At 43.0% G+C, this 19,927-nt stretch overlaps 1 protein-coding gene across 5 annotated transcripts in view; it reads left to right on the top strand.

The window, feature by feature from the left end:
- The window catches only part of TRAPPC9 (trafficking protein particle complex subunit 9), a 300,485-nt gene that overhangs the window by 10,331 nt on the left and 270,227 nt on the right, over positions 1 to 19,927 (top strand). For 3 of the 5 annotated variants that reach the window (XM_081117296.1, XM_081117293.1, XM_081117297.1), the window contains exons 3-7: positions 313 to 458; positions 2,878 to 3,006; positions 8,622 to 8,648; positions 15,769 to 15,890; positions 17,805 to 17,930. In XM_081117296.1, coding sequence (XP_080973422.1) covers positions 313 to 458; positions 2,878 to 3,006; positions 8,622 to 8,648; positions 15,769 to 15,890; positions 17,805 to 17,930 — 550 coding nt within the window. The remainder of the gene's footprint in view (positions 1 to 312; positions 459 to 2,877; positions 3,007 to 8,621; positions 8,649 to 15,768; positions 15,891 to 17,804; positions 17,931 to 19,927) is intronic. The other 2 variants (XM_081117295.1, XM_081117294.1) reach the window with 1 other exon arrangement.

Genomic DNA, 19,927 nt, shown 5'->3' with positions numbered 1-19,927 from the left:
TTTTGTGCTAATGTTGTGATTCAAACATTTGAAGAGAAAATTCCTGCACTAATGTTGCCCAGGTGAAATACATGGTAGAAGTTGTATTTACCTATTACATTGGAAAAATAGCCTGGCAGTCATTTTTTAACATGGGGCCCACTCTAGCTCACATACTGGCAATGATGGTTGCTGGCTTTCAATGCTAGAGCCTCCAGTTGCCTTTGTAGCATTTTTTGGTAGTGAGAGAGCTGCATAGTTGCTTAGCCAGTGTGCTGTGGGGGCAGAAGTCAGGCCTTCGTGTGATAAGTTTCCGTGCGTTTTGTTTTTTAGACATTACAAGAAGCGGTGTCAAGGGCGCATGCGGAAGCACGTGGGGGACCTGTGCCTGCAGGCGGGCATGCTGCAGGACTCCCTGGTGCATTACCACATGGCCGTGGAACTTCTCCGCTCAGTGAACGACTTTCTGTGGCTTGGAGGTAAGATGAGGATGATCAGGTATGTGATTGTAGCGATTGTTATTTGAAATAAGGGAAAACAGAAAAATGGCTCTAAAAACAAAGGCCGAGGGAGGAGAGGCAGGCAACCGGCTGGACGCTGTGGGCAGTCACCAGGCAACTCCCTGGCCTCGCCTCACGCACTCCACCCAGGCCTGCGCCCCAGTCCCACTGGCGCACAGGCACCCTCTCCTTTACAGTGTACTGTTTCCCTGGCCCTCTGTTTTTGAGGTTTAGCACACCTTGCCCTCTGCTTAGAATGCCATTCCCCATGCCAGTCACCTCTTAACGCTCATTCTTCAAAACCTCGCTCACACGTCAGCTGGTGAATGGGTCAGCTGTGTGGTATATCCAGATGGTGGAGTGGACATGCAAATGAGTGAAATACTAATGCCGCTACACCACGGACCACGCTTGATAACATCATGTTATGTCAAAGGAGCCAGACTCCAAAGGCTGCTTATTGTATGATTCCCGTGATCCGGAACATGCAGAGCAGGCAGCTCTAGAGAGACCGGGAGCAGATGACTGGTTGCCAGGAGCTGGGCCGAGGGAGGAATGGGGAGCGACTGCTCGTGGGGATGGGGTTTCTTTAGGGGCGATGGAAATGTTCTGGAATTGGATAGTGGTGATAGTTGTACAACTGTGAATATACGAAAAACCACTGACTCATACACTTAAGTGGGTGAGTTTTATGGTATGTGAGTTATGTCTCAGTTAAAAAAAAACTAAAAAAAGGAAAAAAACCTGCTTCAAAGGACAAGCCTCTTCTGACCCCACCAGATAGTGGTGCCTGCAGCATCTCGTGCAGAACCCTGCCTGTATGTTTTGCAAGCGCCTGTTAAATAAATGTGTAAGCAAGGACCAAAACAGGGTTCTGTCCTGGAAGAAGCTGACAGTTTAGCTGGGGTCTTGTCTGCCAGCCACTTACGAGAAATATAAATCAGAATGCAGGAAAGAAGTAAGTGCTTTAATAGTTGTCCAGCAGCATGCTGTGGACACATTAATGTCAGAAATAATTAATATGGCATTAAATGTCATAACTTGGCTTCTTAGGGAAATAAAAGTGGGAAAGAAAAGGAGCGAGAGCTAGGAATATATGGGAAAGAAGAGAGGAACAGACAAGGGATTAAGCAGGATGAGAAAGAAAATGTGAGTTTTACTTGGCTTTCTTGAAGAAGTCTGTAACTCGTTATTGACCAGGGGAATATATCCGTACCCTAGTGAGCTGTACCGTTAGGGCCTCTGCAGCAGGCACATATCCAGAAGAAGGGTCCCCACTCATGTCTCTGACTCACATAGCAACAGCTGGGTGGGAGGGCTCTGGAGGTGGAGTGTGTGGAGATGGGCTGTGCTGTATGCTGCGGCCTTTTCTCTTTCAGTCCCAAATAAAGTACAGGGGAGTGTCCCAGAGGCTACGTGACGCCGGCCACCACGCCAGACTGAATGTAGAAGCAGGTGCGATAATCCAGTTCACTTGTATTAAGCCAGACATCGAGGACATTTGTAAAAATGTAAAACAATGCCACTCTCATAGCATATTATTTATGTTTTGGAAAATAATTATTTTTTCTAAAAATTTAACATGTCACGGGCTTCTTCTTATTTTAAAAGGAATTACCACATAAATATTTAAATCCTTTTGTAGTTTTATTTTGAATATGGTAAATACCTCTAGCTGTATCCTACACACACACACACACACACACACACACACACACACACACACACACACACACACACAAGCTCTTTGTGATCCTCAATATTTTTTCAGAGTGTCAGAGAGTTTTAAGAACTGCTATACTAATGAATGAAGGTAAATACTGCTGCACAACTTACAAGGCACGTGGCCTAGCTTGAGATCCTTAGGATATAACTGCCAATGACAGAAGAATGAAATGTATTCCAAGTAAATGTGGCTGCCTTTGAGAAGGAGACAAGCCCATAGGTGTTTGCTCCAAATGGAATAGATGCATTTAGGGTGTCTAGTCCTGCTTTTGTGGTATTGCTTTTAAATATTGTCAGTCCAGGTCACTTCCTGCACATCATAGCGTCAGAATCTGGCACAGAACCTGCCGCCCAGTGAACACTAAACTGTTGGTTAAATGAATGGATGGACAGCTGAGGGGCTGGCCCATTTCACTTGCAGATGCAGTCCATCCGTGGAACCTTGAGCATCGTGAGAGTGTTCTGTGGTGCCAGCCTGGACACGGGCATGTGAAAGATGATCGGTGGCATGTTCTTGTTTGTAACAAAACCAGGGATCTGTAGGCTTGATCTTTGTTTGGGGGAAAATTGGCATTTCCACATGAAGTGTTCTGATCATTCCTAGGCACTGAGAATTGAGCTGATGATGGGCCACTGACTTTACTAATTGTCCTTTTTTATTTTTTATGCCCAGCTGCCCTTGAAGGGTTGTGTTCGGCTTCTGTTATCTATCACTATCCTGGTGGGACTGGTGGCAAGAATGGAGCTCGCAGGTTCCATGGGGGCTCACTTCCTGCCGAGGCAGCCAACAGACATCGACCAGGTGAGTGCTGCTCTTTCCTTGGTCTGGACTTGGTCACAGTCCTTAAGCAAGCAGGAGTCACTGGTTACTTCTGCCTCTGAGTAAAACCTGATTAATGTTTAAATAAAGTGTAGTGTCTGTGGAGTCAGACATCTTGTACATGAGACTTTTTCTTCTGATTTTATTGAATATTTATCCATCTTATTGAGTTTTATGAATAGTATTAGTGATTTCAGTGATTGATTGATTTCTGGAACACTTGTGTCAATTTCAGGGTAGACTGACCTGAAAGTGCTGTGTGTGGAGTTCTTCCTAATTGCTGGGTATTTAGTGAAGCTAACCCCAGAGGTTGGTTTTAACGGCTAATTCAGGGCCTAGGGGCTGTTTCTTACTCTCCCAGGTGATGAGACTTCTTATAGTCAAATCTGAGTTGCTTATGTTTGTTAGCCGTGATAAAGCATGAAACATCTTTGGAGGGGAGACTCACATATGATTGTTGAATGAACTTGCCTGTAATGGTTCAGGAGATAGTTGTCACATGGCAGAGGTCACAAAGATAATAACAAAGAATGCAGAGATCAAGGCTAGACACAAAACTGCTAGGCGTCCTTTGTTCTGTGAGATTTTTAGACACGTTTCCCCCCGAAGAGAAAGCCCGTGGAAGTTAATGTGTATAGGGTGGGGAAAGGTCTTGAATTCCTTTCCCCCTGAATTATACCACCCCTATTAGGAACAAAGATTGCAGAGACCACCTTTCTATATCAGTCACGATAGCTACAGCCTGAGCCTGGATGCCCTCTCTGTGGAACAAACGGCTTAGCTGACTCTTTAATGGTTCTCGAAGATATTTTATCATTCTTCAGCAGAGCTGTTCCTAGTGATCAGAGAGGAAGGTGAAGCATGCTGAGAGGGGATAAAGGAAGTCTGAGGTTAAGAATGCGTGCCTCTGCTGCTCCCTTTCCTGCACTCTAGGGAGCTCCAAGGTTGAAGTACTAGTTTCCCCCTGTGACTTGAAGTTAGGTGTTGAGACTGTCCTATTGATGCGATTAGTGAGACTCTAGAGACTTTTTACAGCAATGTTTCATTTTTCCCCTTGCTGAACATAGGCAAAAAAAGTTCAACTTTTTTGAAAAACTGCTCTGTCTGCAGAAGAGAAGTATCTTTATTTAGCTTTGCAAAAAAAGCTGGGATTGGTGTTGAAGGCAGTCTCTGGGGAAGTGCCCTGTGAGGCCCAGGTAAGAGCCCGGGGAGTAAGCTAGCCTTGTGGATATCAGAAACCATTTCCCTGCCTTTCAAGCAATAACAGCTCCAGATCCATTAACAGGCTTGATTGAAGGACAGATGTGTTGTTTGATCTTGCATATTAATTTCACGATTATCAATGTGTAGCGGCAGCCTCATCTTATATCAGGAATTTATGGCCTCTGCTGTCTGAGGTGAGGCCCAAACAAACAGATTATTTAACATTCTGGCTTGAAGTTCTATCTCAGGATCCTTTTCCAGCTGCAAAACAACAGAAATAGAAATGGAGGAAGTTGTTTAGTCACTCCGTGCCTCAGTTTCCTTGTCTGTGAAATGGGGAACATAATAATAGTACTTACCTCCTAGGGTTCTTGTGAAGGCTGAGTGAGATATACACCTAAATACCTGGCACTTGATAAATGTTGGCACTCTTATTATCAGTACTATCGATATTGCTAATATGAACTCATGAATAATGTTAAAAGATCCCAATTACATGGTTTTCAAGCAGATTTTCTCTGAGAAAAGGAAATTTTTTTCCTACTTAAAGTTGAGTTTTCTTAGTTTAAAAAAATACTGTAATCTCTGCCTCTTTTTGTTTTAATTCTTCTTTTGTTTAAAAAAATTTTAAACTTTTTAAAATGTTTTTATTGATTTTTAGAGAGAGAGGAAGGGAGAGGGAGAGAGAGATAGAAACATCGATGAGAGAGAAACATTGATCGGCTGCCTCCTGCACGTCCCCTACTGGGAATCAAGCCCGCAACCTGGGCTTGTGCCCTGACCAGGAATCAAACTGGTGACCTCGTGGTGCCTGGGACGATGCTCAGTCCACTGAGCCACAGTGGCCCTGCTTGTTTTAATTTTTTAAAGACTTCACTAGTAATCAAAGGTTAAGGGGCCCCTAATTTTTTTTTCTGAAGGCTTGTATATGAACCCACAAGTCTACAATTAACGGACACAACTTGGTTTATTAAAAATAATCAATAGGGCATTCTGCACTCAATCCAAAAGGAAATGCCTGTTGACTGGGAGCTGTTTCTCCTTTGTGGCCATCCCTACTTTTTTGTCTTTCCTAATTTATTAGCAGTAACCATCATCATCATAATGATCAAAATAGCTGTGAATCCCAGCACCTTCCTTGCAGTGGCTGTGCTGACGGCTTTCTGTACGTTTTACCTCACAGCAGGCTGCACAGGTGTCAGCATTTCCATTTGGCAGGTGAAGGACTGAGGGTTACTTTTTAAATTTATTATTATTATTATTTTTAATCCTCACCCGAGGATATTTTTTCCGTTGCTTATCAGAGAGAGTGGAAGGGGGGGGGAGAGAGAGAGAGTGAGACATGGATGAGAGAGACGCATCGAGCGAGCGGCTGCCCCCTCTCCCCGACCGGGACCGGGGATGCAGCCTGCAGCCGAGGTCCGTGCCCTTGGCCGGAATCAAACCCAGGACCCTTCAGTCCGAGGGCTGATGCTCTAACCACTGAGCAAAACTGGCTAGGGCTTAATTAATTTTTTTGAAGATTTTAAAAATTGATTTTTTTACAGAGAGAAAGGGAGAGAGAAAGAGAGAGAGAAACTTCAGTGTGAGAGTGTAACATCCATTGGCTGCCTCCTGCATGCCCGCCACTGGAGATTGAGTCTCCAACCTGGCATGTGCCCTGACTGGGATCGAACTAGCAACCTTTTGGTGCACAGGATAATGCCCAACCAACTGAGCCACACTGGCCAGGGCTCAGTTCCATTAAAACAATATTTTATTTTATTTTTGCTGATTTCAGAGAGAGAGAGAGAGATACATCCTCTTGTTGCTCCACTTCCTGATGCATCATTGGTTGATTCCTGTATGTGCCCGACCAGGAATTGAACCCACAACCTTGGTGTATCAGGACAATGCTCTAACCAACTGAGGGCTCAGTTCCATTTTTTTTTGTGCAGTATGAAGGTTTAATGAAATCCGTGTCATTTCAGTAATGTAGGGAATGGCTAACTTGCCTTAAGCCTTTGAAGAATTTAGAGGTTATTTGTATAGAAGGTGTATATTGACAGCTCAGAATTCAGATGGCCATGTAATCCTCCGCTAAAACCTTTACGCGACTGGGAATTTGACCATAGTAGTTTAGAAACACTGATATTGAGCTGTTTTCAGGGAATAAGCTTATCTCCTTTATGACTGAAGAAAATTTTGATTTGTTTCTGTACCCTTAATAGATTAAAAAATAAAAAAGTCACCTGTCACTTTTCCTTTAGAGAGGGAATGAAAGGGGAGCTCATGCTGTTTTACTACGTAAATAAGCGTTTTTGTGTTTCAACACAATTGTATGCTTCATAATTACCAGCCCTTTGGGAAGTATTTTGCAAAGACACTTAGATTACCTATGCTGGAAAAATGCAGACATGGCTTTTATGAACAGGGTTAGTACAGAGCTGTTGGTTTTGGTGTAGCGCAAGATATCAGGAGTAGGGATAAGCTTTGCTTCTGATTGCTGGAAGGACAGATTCCCTGGGTCTCAGCCTCCCCAATCTATAAAACGATTTATTTCTGTTCTAATTTTAGTCCCTGTCTTTTGTTTGTACTCAGGAGTGTTAAAGATTTCAGATTAAGTACCGAATAGCAGTCCCTTCCCCGAAGCAGAATTTAGCATGTGCTAGGGAAGCTTTTAGTTATAGTCTCTGAACATCCTGTTTTTAAAACCCTTACCCACCCTTCCTCGGTATGCCCACAGTGTTTCCCTTTTCAGCAACCTGAAGGCCTCTTCTGGCCGTAGGTGGCGCTGTTGTGTCTTTTAAAGTCTGAATTTCTGTGTTTGTGAAAGGCTTAAATACATCCCTTTAACTTGATTCTGTGTTTAATGCTTCAGAATAGCTCAATCTCTGGCTACTTGAAAGAAGTGTTCTAGTTATAGCTTATTTTTATTCTGTCACCTTAGCGTGAAAATTTTAGACAGGTTGTGTGAACAATGATGAAATTGGGCCTTTTTTCCAATGTTAGAAACCAGTCAGCCATGATGTTGTAAAAAAAAAATAGAAACCATCTCTGGAGCACCTTAAAGAAGAAAACCCTGTCGAAGTCTCTGGGCACTGAACCCACTGTTTGTGTTAATTCAGGAGGTGATTTGGTGCCGTGGATGGAGCCTGGTTGATTGGCTGGGATTTGAATACACAGACATTGCTAGCCATTCACACGAGACAGTTCTTTCTACTCTTCCCTTGTCCGTAAAATGGGATGCTCCTACCTGCTTTGTGGAACTGTGGGATTTAGAGAGAAATTATGTGAAGTGTTTAGCCTAGTGGTTAGCTCATAAAAGAGCTCATAAACTTTAGCTATTATTTTGTATGGAGCCATCATTTTATAGTGTTTGTCAATGACTAAGGAATGAAAATAGGAAAAGATGGTTTTATGAAGAAAGATCCAATTAAGAAATGAATGAAATACTTGAGGAGGATTAGTAGTTCCTACCCTCACAATTTAGCAGTAGCAGAGGTAGGGCCATGATAGAGTCACCCTGAAGCTACTGGAAGCCAAAGAATTATTTGTTAATTAGAATAAGTTGGGGGTTAAGGAGATCCAATAATGACATTCCTATTTTCTGCACCAGCCAATTGAGAGATGAGACAAAAGAGTAGGCAGGCGGAGATACATGTGACTTTTATTACTGATAAGGCCACTTTAACCATGAATTTTAGGGCTATAGGAAAATGGATATCTTGATACTATACTCCGGAACTAGACGGACTCCCCAGTGCCTGGCAGAGGCCAGATAATCAGATTGACCAGACGATTAAGGCTTTCAAAGCTTCTTGCAATAATGAAATTAACTATTTTGTAGTTTAAACTAACTACAAAGTTACTTTCTGAAAGTTGGAAATCCTTAGTTTGTGAAGTGTGCAGTAATTCTGTGTGTGAGTGTGTGTGTGTGTGTGTGTGTGACTGTGTGTGACTGTGTGAGTGTGAGTGAGTGTGTGTATTTTAGGAAGCTTGTGGTGAGTTCCATATAGCCTTCTGGTACCTCTCTCTCCTTCCCGCATCCCAATGTGTGGGCATATATTTGCACAAAAGAATTACTATTCCTTTGTCCTTTGGCTTATTTGTGGAAGTAACAAATTCTCATGCCTGTTTGAGAAGAATTGAGGTGCGTGGGCTTAAAAAGTGGGGAGGAAAAGAGGTGAGGTGGCACTCCCCAATTAGTGCAGAGGTAATGGTAGATTTTTTTCCTCCTAAAGCAAAAAGGCACTGAACTTGTAACTTACTGTTACTCAGAATTGCTTTTCTGATTAGATAGAAGTGTCTCAGATTTTTCAAGGCTATATGAATTATGAAAGATGATGTAGTCGTTACCTTTAAAAGTAGTTTTGTTTTCCAAATAAAATACCATACTCTGTTCTTTCTTCCAGGGGCACAAGAAGTTCTCATTGATCCAGGTACACCATCTATGTGCTTAGTTTCCTTTGGTTGTGTTTTTTTTAAGTGCTTGTTTCACGGCGCTGTGAATGAATGGTTAAAATGTCTGGATTGTGATCTTTGGAACATTCTGATTTAAGTCACTTTAAATCAGAACTGTTCAAAACCTGATTATTGCCTGGCCCTCATTTGATGGGCACCCGACTGCTTGTGTTGTCTGCGGACGAGGGCCCTTCTCCTCCAGCATGGCTAGTGAGTGGTGCGCAAAGTGTGCCTTTGAAGTTCTTTGAATGCACTGAGCATGCTTGTCCAATTAATTCTGAATTTGTTCACAGAAATGACTTTGCTCTGATCCTATGGTTTATGCTCCTCTCAATATGAATTTGAATTTTGACTGTTATTTCCTATGTGTGCTCTTAGCACTGAAAGAAGTTTTGCATTTTTTACAGAGTCGGGCTTGCCTTTCACCTCTTAACACCTCCTGTGATTAATCTCTTTTATTGCAGTGCCTAATTATTTTATAATGAGCTCTATTATTTTCTGGCTTAATCAGAAACAATGACAAAGGGTAAAAAACCGAGACCCTGCCAGACAGTCATGCTTACTACATGGGCTTTGTGACCGACACATGGACCACATCTCATTGTGGCCTTTGATTCTGAAATGAAATCGCTTCAGATTTGCAGATTATTTTGTTTTGACATCATGTTGAATTCTTTCCCTAGGCTGAAGCTTCGTGATCATTCCTTGATCGGGCTTGTGGATCATGTAGAGGATGAAACATAAATGCTTTTTTTTCAGGAGACCTGAGTTGCTGATGAAAAAACAATTTGAGGGTGAGCTGAGGATGGGTGACCCTGCACCCATTCCAGCCCCAACAGAAATTGATGAATGATTAAATTGATGTTGGATGCATTGGTGTTTGACCAGTAGAACTTACTGAGCCCAGTCTGGCAAGTTATGACAGATGGAAGGGACTGAACTTAGTGTGTCAACTGCTTTACTCGCAGGAGAAGTTGATGCTTATACCAAGTAGAAGTAGCTTAGGGCGTCAGGAAAACCAGTCGTTGAGATAAAAAAAAAAAAAAAGAATGTATATATTTTTATTTCTGAAACTTTTCAAAACAAGGTTGTACAGAGATGATCTTGAGCTTAGAGTGCTGGGAGTGAAAGTGAGGGCCGTTCCGTGGGCTTTGCTGTTTGGGGAGTGTTGAGATCCTGGCATAGAGGTTGAGAGGGGTTAGGGAAGGACACAGAACCAGTGTAGGCATCTGAGGGCATCGTCCATCATGGTCCCAAGTTAGAAAAATATGGACTTAACCTCTATTCAGCTGAAGGAGAGCAAGCAAAGGGGTGGCTCACAGGGCCTGTACCAGCGCTGGCCACAGCCTGTTCCCTGAGATCCCGTACTTACTCAGCTCGCTGGCTTCCTGGTGCCGCTCTCTGTCTCCACTCTTTAACCCTGGCAATGTGTTGGCAGGGGAGTCACTTCACAGTCCCAGAAGCAATGTGACCGATTCTCCTCGTCGCTAAGTCTGAGCAGCAAACATTCTCAGGGGTGATCAAGTTGTTCAGCTCCACAGACACCCATCCCTTGAGGCTGGTGCAGAATTGCGCTTCCATTTTTAGACGTTTTCGGTGGGTGTGTCGTTTGAAGCAAACTGCCTCAGGCTCTTCCTGCCTGCTTTCCGGCCGCCTGCGGGGGAGTCTGGCGGTCCCTGGGGTGCTGGCTCCCAGGCCGTTCTGAGCAGGGCGGCTGCTGGGTCCTTGTCTGTGTTTGAGACAGAATTCTCCATGCTATCCAACTGCTCTCTTGTCATTTCCGAACATTTGTTACATCCAGCAACTGCTTCAAGTGAAACGGTCGTTGGGCCAATTTTGGCCAACTCACATTTGCTTTCTTGTTCTCAGGATGAGGGGATTCTTCCTTCTAAAACAAAAAGGAGCGATTTGCATTGACTGTGTGAAGCTACTGTTCTAGGGTGTATTTTTTAAAGAGCTTTCATATGATTCACACATTTAAAGTGGTTTTTACTATGTTCTGAGTGGTACATTCATCGTTACCGTCAACCTTAGGACATTTTCACCCCGACAAGAAGCCCTGTCCCTGTGAGCAGTCACTCCCCGAGTCCCCTCCCCTCCCCTCCCCCAGGCAGCCACTCATCTGCCGCTGTGGATTTGCCTCTTCTGGACTTTTCATGTAAATGGAATCATGGAACATGTGACCTTTTGTGACAGGCTTCTTTCACTTAATGTAATGTTTGCAAGACTCACCCACAGTGTAGCCTGTATTATACTTTTTTATTGCTGAATAATATTCCACTGTGTGGCTGGACCACATGTTGTATACCCTTTCATCAGCTGATGGACATTCGGGTGGCTTCTGTTGTTTGGCTATTATGAGTAATGGCACTGTGAACATTCCTGTACAAGTTTTTGTGTGGATATGTGTTTTCAGTTCTCTTATGTGTATGCCTAGGAAGTGGAATTTCTGGGTCACTTGGTAACTCCATGTTAAACTTTTTGAGGAGCGGCCAGACTGTTTTCCAAAGTGGCTGCACCATTGTACATCATCAGCAGCTGCGCGTGAGGACCCGTTTCTCCGCGTCCTCCCGGCACTGTGACTGTCGCTTTGATTCTGGCCATCCTGCCCTGCCGAGTGTGAAGTGCTGCCTCCTGTGGTTCCGGTTTGCATTTCCCTTGTAGCTAATGAGCATCTTTTCATTGTGCATGTTGACCATTTGTATACTTCCTTTAGAAAAATGTCAATTCAGATCCTTTATCCATTTTCGAGTTATTTGTCTTATTATTATTGAGTTATGAGAGCTCTTTTTATATTCTAGATATGAGTCCTTCATCAGATACGTGGTTTGCAAAAATGTTCTCCTGCCTGAGTTGTCTTTCACTTTCTTGGCGATGCCCTTTGAAGCACAGAAGTTTTGCATTTTGATGAAGTCCGGGCTATCTGTGTTTTCTCTGCTGCTGGTGCTTTTGGTGTCATATCTAAGCTCAAGGTGTTTCATATCAGCTTTTCATGTAAAGCATTCGAACCCTTTGCAGCTCTGCGAGCGGGGCCGTTGCTCTCCCTAGTCCATGAGTAAACTCAGCCAGTCTGTGTGTGAGGAGCTGAGATGCAGAGAAGCTTCTTAATTTGTTCAGGGTCATGGTGAGTAAGTGGTGACATGGGAATTCAAACCCAAGAGCTTGTCTCCAGCATCTGTCCTCTTAGCCACCATATTCTGGTTCTTTCTATAGGAATTACTTGTTAAAAACTCTTTGCCTATTTGATTTCTTACTAGGTCTTTTTCTAATCGGGGTCCTCATCTCTTCATTTACCTTACAGACTTAGGTCTAGATTTATTTAGGTCGAATGTAGGTGGAAGCATTGCCGTCAGTTAATGTTTGCATTACCCTCCAGGGATGTTTGTTGCCAGTTGACCCAACAGAGTCACACTTAAACCTTCTCTGGTCCTTACACTAAAAGTAGAATCATGAATACAGACTGTTCAGAGAAAGTATTTGATTAATTTCATTTTGCTAACCAATGAAATAAACAACGTCCATGCTGACATAGATCGCAAGCCTTCCAGAACAGGGTCACTGTCTTCCTTAGATTTCACTTGTTTGCTCATACTGTCTGGATAGTGCCTCGTTGTCCAGCAGAACAGCTAGAGCAGGGTGCCCACGAATCATTGTCTGTCGTGAGAGAATTCGACAGCCGTATCTACTGTTCGTTTCATAAGGGAAAGGCAATATAGAAATGTATCTCAGATCTGTTTAAAAAGACTGGAATTTTGAGAAGAGTTCCCAAAACTGTATAAAGGTATTCCTGCTAATTTTAGATCTTAGACATGTTATGGTTACATAGCAGGGTAAATTCATTAACTGGCTTTGACAAGAGTAGTATAATATTATTTGTCTTAATTAAAATATTCTGCCTTGGTTAAAGTAATTGGTACCTGTCAGGAAACAAAAATAAGTTTGTATTTATATGACCTGGGGGCAGGCTTCCTATTTCCTATCATCTATCTATCATCTATCTATCTATCATCTATCTATCTATCTATCTATCTATCTATCTATCTATCTATCTATCTATCTATCATCTATCTATCATCTATCTATCTATCTATCTTACTATCTATCATCTATCTATCTATCTATCTATCTATCTATCTATCTATCTATCTATCTATCTATCATCTATCATCTATCTATCTTTCTATCTATCTATCATCTGTCTATCTATCTATCTATCTATCTATCTATCTATCTATCTACCTATCTATCATCTATCTATCTATCTATCTATCTATCTATCTATCTATCTATCTACCTACCTATCATCATCTATCTATCATCTATCATCTATCTGTCTATCTATCTATCTATCATCTGTCTATCAATCAATCATCTATCAATACCTGTTTTTCAGAGCCTTTTTATAGTTTTCAACTATGTTCTAACTTTAGAATTCTATTTCAAAATTCATCACTGTGTCTAGTGCAGTTTTGCCCCTTAGCCGACTGATACAGTGTATCATAGTAATTGATTTTTGCATCTTAACTCATCCTTACATTCTTGAGATAAATACCACTTGGTCATGTTGTACAGTCCTCTTATATGCTGCTGGATTTAGTTTTCTAGTATTTTGTTGATTTTTTCAGTTCATTTAAATTTATTGAGATATGTTTTATAATCTAGGATGTGCTCTATCCTGGATAATGTTCCCTGTCTGCCTGAGAGAAGAGTGTGCTCTGCTGTTGCTGGGTGGAGGCTCTGTGGGTGTCTGCTAGGTCTACTTATTGTTTTTCTGGGTCAAGACATTTAGTTTCATTTTGTACTTTCCCTGTCCCAGCTCTGAAATCAGATGTTTGTCTAAGGTGTTCTAGTTCGTTTTGTTGGAGAATGGTATTTAGAAACCAAAATCTGGGCACTAAAGTGCTTATTGCTACTGAGGTTCATCGCTTCTAGGCCCTTTGAGGAGTTCATACTGTTACCTAGAGTTCTTGCCCATATCTGCAGCTCCCAGGGCTCTTTCCAGTCTTCCTGTTTTATATATACATCTTCCTTCTTCAATAGTGAGACATCTGGCTCCTGAGATTATCAATATATTTACTAATTTTCTCAGTCATACAATATATACAAAGTAGTTTCAGAATTGCTAATTGGTATCACTGTAAAAACAAACATCTAAGTAGAATTCAGGATTGTCTGTGGTTCCTTTTGTCTTTATACTGAGGACAGATATACAAGGTCTTGCAATCAGAAGTTACTTGGATTTGTTCTTTAACCCTCCTTCTGGGTGTGATTATGCTATCTATTTGAAATATAGTTAATGGCTGTTGTTTGTATGCGTTATAGGATCCCCCTGTATTCATTGATTGATATTTTTACTACATAGAGAACATAAACATGTTTCCAAAAGTCAAAACTATACAAAAGGTCTACTGAGAGAAGTGTCACTCTTCTGTTATCTCTTCCACCTCATTCCCACCGCCCCCCCGTAGGTGATTAATCTTGATTGTGTGTTGTTGGGATGAGATGAAGTACGTATGAAGAATGAAGCACCCCCTCATCCTTACCCCCATTATCTATCCCTTCTTTTCTCCAAAGGAAAACAGTTAAATTCAACAATATAAATTGTTAGAACTACTGAGATAAATCAAGGTGACCTAGCATTTATTAAATATTATTTCATGGCAGGAACAAATGTGTCAGACACAAGAACACACAGAGCACGTTGGTGCAGTGGTTAAAGACATGGGCCCCTGTTCGAACCCTCTGTAATCTTGAGAATCAGTTGGAAGACTTTACTTCTCTCGGGTCTGATTTCTCACCTGCAGAAAGGGGCACACTAGGAACTCCTCCCTCATGGAGTTGCTGTGGGTTGTGAATGAACACATGAGGAATTAGCCCAGGTTCTGGCTCCCCGTTATAATCCCTTGTACTTGGAGAACCCTCGACTGGGTAAGCACCCAAGCACTGTGCAGCGGGCCTGCTGATTGGAATCTGTTCTTTAAAGAGTACATATTTTTGATATCTTTTCCAAGCATGCCCTTTTCTTTTATTATTTATAGTTCTGCACTCTCATCTCTTGCTGTGATTTTCACAAAATCTGCAGGAAACAAAATCCTCGGCTACCTGCCTCTTCACAGTTCTCCCTGTGGTTCTTTCTTCCCTGACTGGAACAGGATTTGACATAGGAAATTTTCTTCGTTCCCTTCTCTTGGAGTCTCTGTCCATCTGCCCACTTATCACCTGTCCATCTATCCATTTATCTGTCCACTCATTCTTCTGTCTTGTTCCACGAAGCATTCGAGGCAGCTTTCAGAGCCCCGGCCAGGCAGCTGAGAAGGCGAGGCCAGGGTGAGGCAGCAGGGCAGCGGAGGGGCTCGCCTGGTGCTGCCGGGTGGGGGCACGCGGGCCGGGGTCTCCCTGCGGACACAGGAAGGCAGGATTTGTGGGAGTTAATTTGTCTGTGAGATAAGCAAGAGGCTTAGGAAAATGTTGTTTTTGAGTGTTCCATGAACTCAAAGAATATCTCATTTCGTTTTTCCTGTCAGAGTTCTGTGTGTCATTGGTTATATTCTATAAATGGAAATTTCTCCCAAACTCTTCTCCATGCGAGTTTGAGGGCTGAGGAATTAGATGGCTCTGCTATTCACAGGGATTGGCCAGGTGTAGAACAGGACAGCCTCAGAAAGGATACTGGCATTTATAAGTTACATTCTTTCTTTTTAGTGCTGTATAGTTCCATCTCCATTTGAGGATACAGTGGCCTCCTTCGCATTAAGAGCTTAAAACCGGGAGATAATGCATACTGGCTGCATTGTCTTCAAGGCGACCAAGCTAGTTATTGCAGACGTGTTACTTTTGTATAATGCGTTTCATGCTCTTTAACACAAATTTCAACAGGGAGGAAAAGTTATTGTGAGCTAATTAACATTTAATACAATGCTTTGATGGTGAGACGGTTATAGGGAGTATATAAGCTGTGAAGACTTTTCAAATGATTTAATTATTTAAATTTCAGCAAGCAATGTGTAAGTTTTATCTTACATGTGCCCGTCTTTTAAAGTAACAAGGAAGCGACTGAAAAAGCAAACGGTTATTCCTTTTCTTTCTGTCGGTGCGCAGGTGCCCTCACCACCAACGGCATAAATCCTGACACCAGTACTGAAATTGGACGTGCTAAGAACTGCCTTAGCCCTGAAGACATAATCGAGAAATACAAGGAGGCCATCTCCTACTACAGCAAGGTGATGGTGCTACTCTGAATCCTCTGCAGAGCTGTGTCCTTTTAATTAAAAAAAATATGTTTTAATTGATTTTTAGAGAGAGAGGAAGGGAGAGGGATAGAGAGATGGAAACGTCACTGAGAGAAACATCATGGATCAGCTGCCTCCTGCACGCCCCCTGCTGGGGATCAAGCCCGAAACCGGACTACCTGGTTCCTGGGTTGACACTCAACCGCTGAGCAACACTGGCCAAGCCAGAGCTGTGTCCATTTAATCAGAGGTTCCTGTTTCACAGTGGGTAGTGCTGCAGTACCTTTTAATTCTTTCTGTAACTATTTGAGTATTGCCCCCTAATGCATTTACATTTATCAGAGGTTACTTTCCACTTACTCTCCAAATTATCAAAATGCTCATAGCTGAGTCCTGTTGCTGGGGAGGCAGATGGAGAGAGGTGGGGTGGCGTGTGTAGGTTCTTTGAGCAGCATAGTGGCTGCCTGTGGACTGCTGCCCCAAAAGAGCCCCGGGTATACCAGGATGGCTCTGAACATGCACAGAAACCACATTCTCCTGCCTTTATGGCAAAGCTCTGTGGGTATGGCAGGCAGATGCCACTTTGCCCCTCGAGTCTGAATGAAGATTAGTGGCTGCCTAGAGTACTGTGCCAATGAGAATTCAAGAGGTCATCTCCATGGGAAAGGCTTGTCTGCTTTGGGCACAGCAGGGGAGCCAGGTGGTCCGTTTTTCCCAGTCCTTGGAGAGGAAAAAGCAGACTCTGGAGTCTGACAGAACTGAGTTTGAATCGCATGTCTGACTTTAGTCAACTTATATGACCTCATTGAGCTCCAGTTTCTTATCTCTCAAAGTGGGGAATTTAAGAGTTTTTATAATTAGGGTAAATTATACATATATTGCCAACTATGACAGCCTTATTAGTATTGCTCATAAAAACCTGATTCTTGTCTCTTCTTCCGTATTTCAATTTTCTACAAGACATCTTGGTCCTAACGTGTATGTGATACAAGTAGGAAAAGAAAGTTATTGTCTTGCCTTTTTCTAGCTGTATTTTTATTCTGTTGCTTCCTTTACCTCTTTTCTCCACTTCTTTCCTATTCACCTCCTCCACCAAGTGAGCCCGACAGTTCCCCATGCTGCTCAGAACACCGGTTAGAATTGCTTTGAAGGTTGGCCCGTCACTGTGAATTGACAGTCATATAAAAGATATTTGTGCACTTCTGAGATTCGATTACATCTGATTTGTTCTCACACACACACACACACACACACACACACACACCAGGCTACCTCCCACTTTCCGAGGGAGAAGCACCACCTCTTGATTTTCAGTCACTGAGCATGATAGCGAAGTCTCTTAAGTGGACTCTTGCCTGGCTTCATGAGTGATTTTTATTGAGGAGTAAAATGAAGTTCACAATGCATTTTCTGTTTCATATGTCTTCATCTGTCCTTTACCCCAGCTTTTAAGAAGCAGGATCAAGTAACCGGGAGAGAGCAAATCAGAAAGACCAGAAACATTTAAGTAGAGGGTGAAACAAAGATACCGGAAGCTAGAATTTTTGCAACAAAGTAACATGAATTAACCTGGGCTGCCTTAAAGTGGCAGGTGTGAGAGATTCTAAAAGTGTTTTAGAGATGAGAAGTGGAAATGAGTAGCAAAGTAGCCATTGATAACATTTTGAAATTTTGTAACACATCCAGCTATTATGGTTGTTATCAGTTGAAGGAATGCAAACACATTTACCTGAGCCTTTGTAGGTTCCCTCCATCCCACCAGCTTCTTTTGTCCCCATAAGGGATAGACTTTCTGAAACAGATTCTGCCCCCTTGAGTGGGATATGCTGCAGGGCCCTCAAGTGTCTGTGGTGGGACAGAACCATTTTCTCTTCTCTGACAGATGACCCTCCTCTCTCCCTGCAGTACAAGAATGCTGGAGTGATTGAGCTGGAAGCGTGCGTCAAAGCTGTGCGTGTCCTGGCCATTCAAAAGCGGAGCATGGAAGCTTCCGAATTTCTCCAGAACGCCGTTTACATTAATCTCCGACAGGTGGGTGTGTGCCCCTCTCAGTGGTGGAGTGAGTGCAGTTTTCCTGGACTTTGTTCACCACTGATCCGTCCACACTGTGCTAGGACTCAGTGTGCCGTGGGAAAAACGGGGTCAGAACTCACTATCCTAATGAGTGCGATTATTGTGCTGCTTCTTTATATTACGGTATTTTACTTTCAAAACTCAGGACTCGCTGTCCTTCCCAATTTTAAATTTTTGCTTGGAGAAACAACTCTGCCTTTCTCAGCTTTGCTACCTTGAACGATCTTTATGTCCCTCACCTTACATTTGTCACTTGTGACGCAATTGCTGTTTGTAACTCTGTCTGGGTTGTTACATTTATAGACATGAAGTTTAAAAAATTTTTTAAAACTATGTTTTTATTGATTTCAGAGAGAGGAAGGGAGAGGGAGAGAGGGATGGAAACATCAATGATGAGAGAGAATCATTGGTCAGCTGCCTCCTGCTCGCCCCCTACTGGAGGTTGAGCCTGAAACCTGGGCATATGCCCTGACCAGGAGTCAAATCATGACCTGGAGGTTCATGGGTTGATGCTCAACCACTGAGCCACACCAGCTGGGCTGGACATGAAGTTTTGGAAGGCCTCTAGAGCTCCTTTACATAGCAGCTTCCACAAATGCTACCTCCATTGAATCTGGGTGTGTTTTTAATCAGACAAAATCATTAGAATGTTTTGTTGCAGGTTGCTAATGCAAACTCCAAAAATTGCTAGTCTAGGAGGATTTTAGACATTTAGCTAACTTGGATTTTGGTGGATAAGGCAACCTAGACTGAAATATTTCATGGTTTGCTTAAGGACACAAGACTAGGATTAGAATACAGGTTACTGTAATCCCATGGGTCTTTACCGAGCACCTTATTGTGCTAGGAGTGGGGGACAGAGCTGAAGAGGCACATTCCACCCTCACCAGGCTGCCAGTTTTGTGGCAGATACATTCAACAGGGGGGGAATGCAATAAAGGTGGAGGTACAGGGTGCTAAGGGAGCCAGTGGAGAAGGGTTGAACTCAGTTTGTGGTGGAGGATGTGGGGTCAGGGGTTGTCTCTGAGGCATGAGGTTGCAGCTGGAACGTGAAGGATGACTGGAAGTCAGGGAGGAGAGGTGGGAATAGACCATTCTATGCAGGCGGCTCAGCCGCGTGCACGTCTGCTCTGCTTGCTGCCTTCATGTTGAACGCTAGGGGGCAGCAGAGGCACGCCAGAGGGGCAATACCAGGCTTTCCTGAGGCAGGCGCCTGCGAGCTTGTGTGTGGGGTGAGTGGCGTCCTCAACACCACACTTGGCTTTAGTTGGCTCATCTGGATGTTTGCTTTCCAGATGAGCAGACAGCAAAATAATGAGTTCTGGCGGGATTTTATAATAATAAAAAAGAGGGGCCTGCAGTTTTCTGAAATAGAAGCTTTTTGTTCTTGTCCGAGTGTGTTCCTTTGCAGAATTGATGGGTTGTATCTATTTCTGGGAGTGGTTTTCGCTAACATGGAAATGGTGAGAGGATCTGAGACTCGATTATTACAGGTAGCCTCTGCTTTAAGAAGCCCTGTGCAAACATGAAAACTGATAAATAAGTGTTTGGATTTCGTGGGATTGGGAAGGGTTTCTGCACATTAAAGAATCTTGTGGGCAGGAACGTGGGCCGACCTGTCTTTCAGTTCCTGCTTACGGGAGTAGTTTATGATAATTATCTGGCATTAACTATGGCAGCGCCCATTCATTTTAACTGGCTGCCTGGAAATTTGTGTATTGACGTGAGGGTTTCACAGGCACAGCGTGAAGTAGAAGTGAGAGAGGAACATGAATGTTGGCACCGTTTCCTCACCTGGTGACCTGGGACCAGTACGTAACCTCCATTAGCTTGTTGTAAATTGGGAATGACAACATTCACTTCTTACTGGAGTTGTTATAAGTTCTAAGTAACATAATAATGTGTATAAAGGGCTCAGTACACTACTGGGCACGTAGGAAGTGTGCTGTACATGT

This window comes from Miniopterus schreibersii, assembly GCF_964146895.1.
Source record: "Miniopterus schreibersii genome assembly, chromosome: 17".
Classification (NCBI taxonomy): Eukaryota; Metazoa; Chordata; class Mammalia; order Chiroptera; family Miniopteridae; genus Miniopterus; species Miniopterus schreibersii.
Note: the sequence above shows the minus strand (reverse complement) of the source record. Positions and strands in the feature narration are given on the sequence as shown.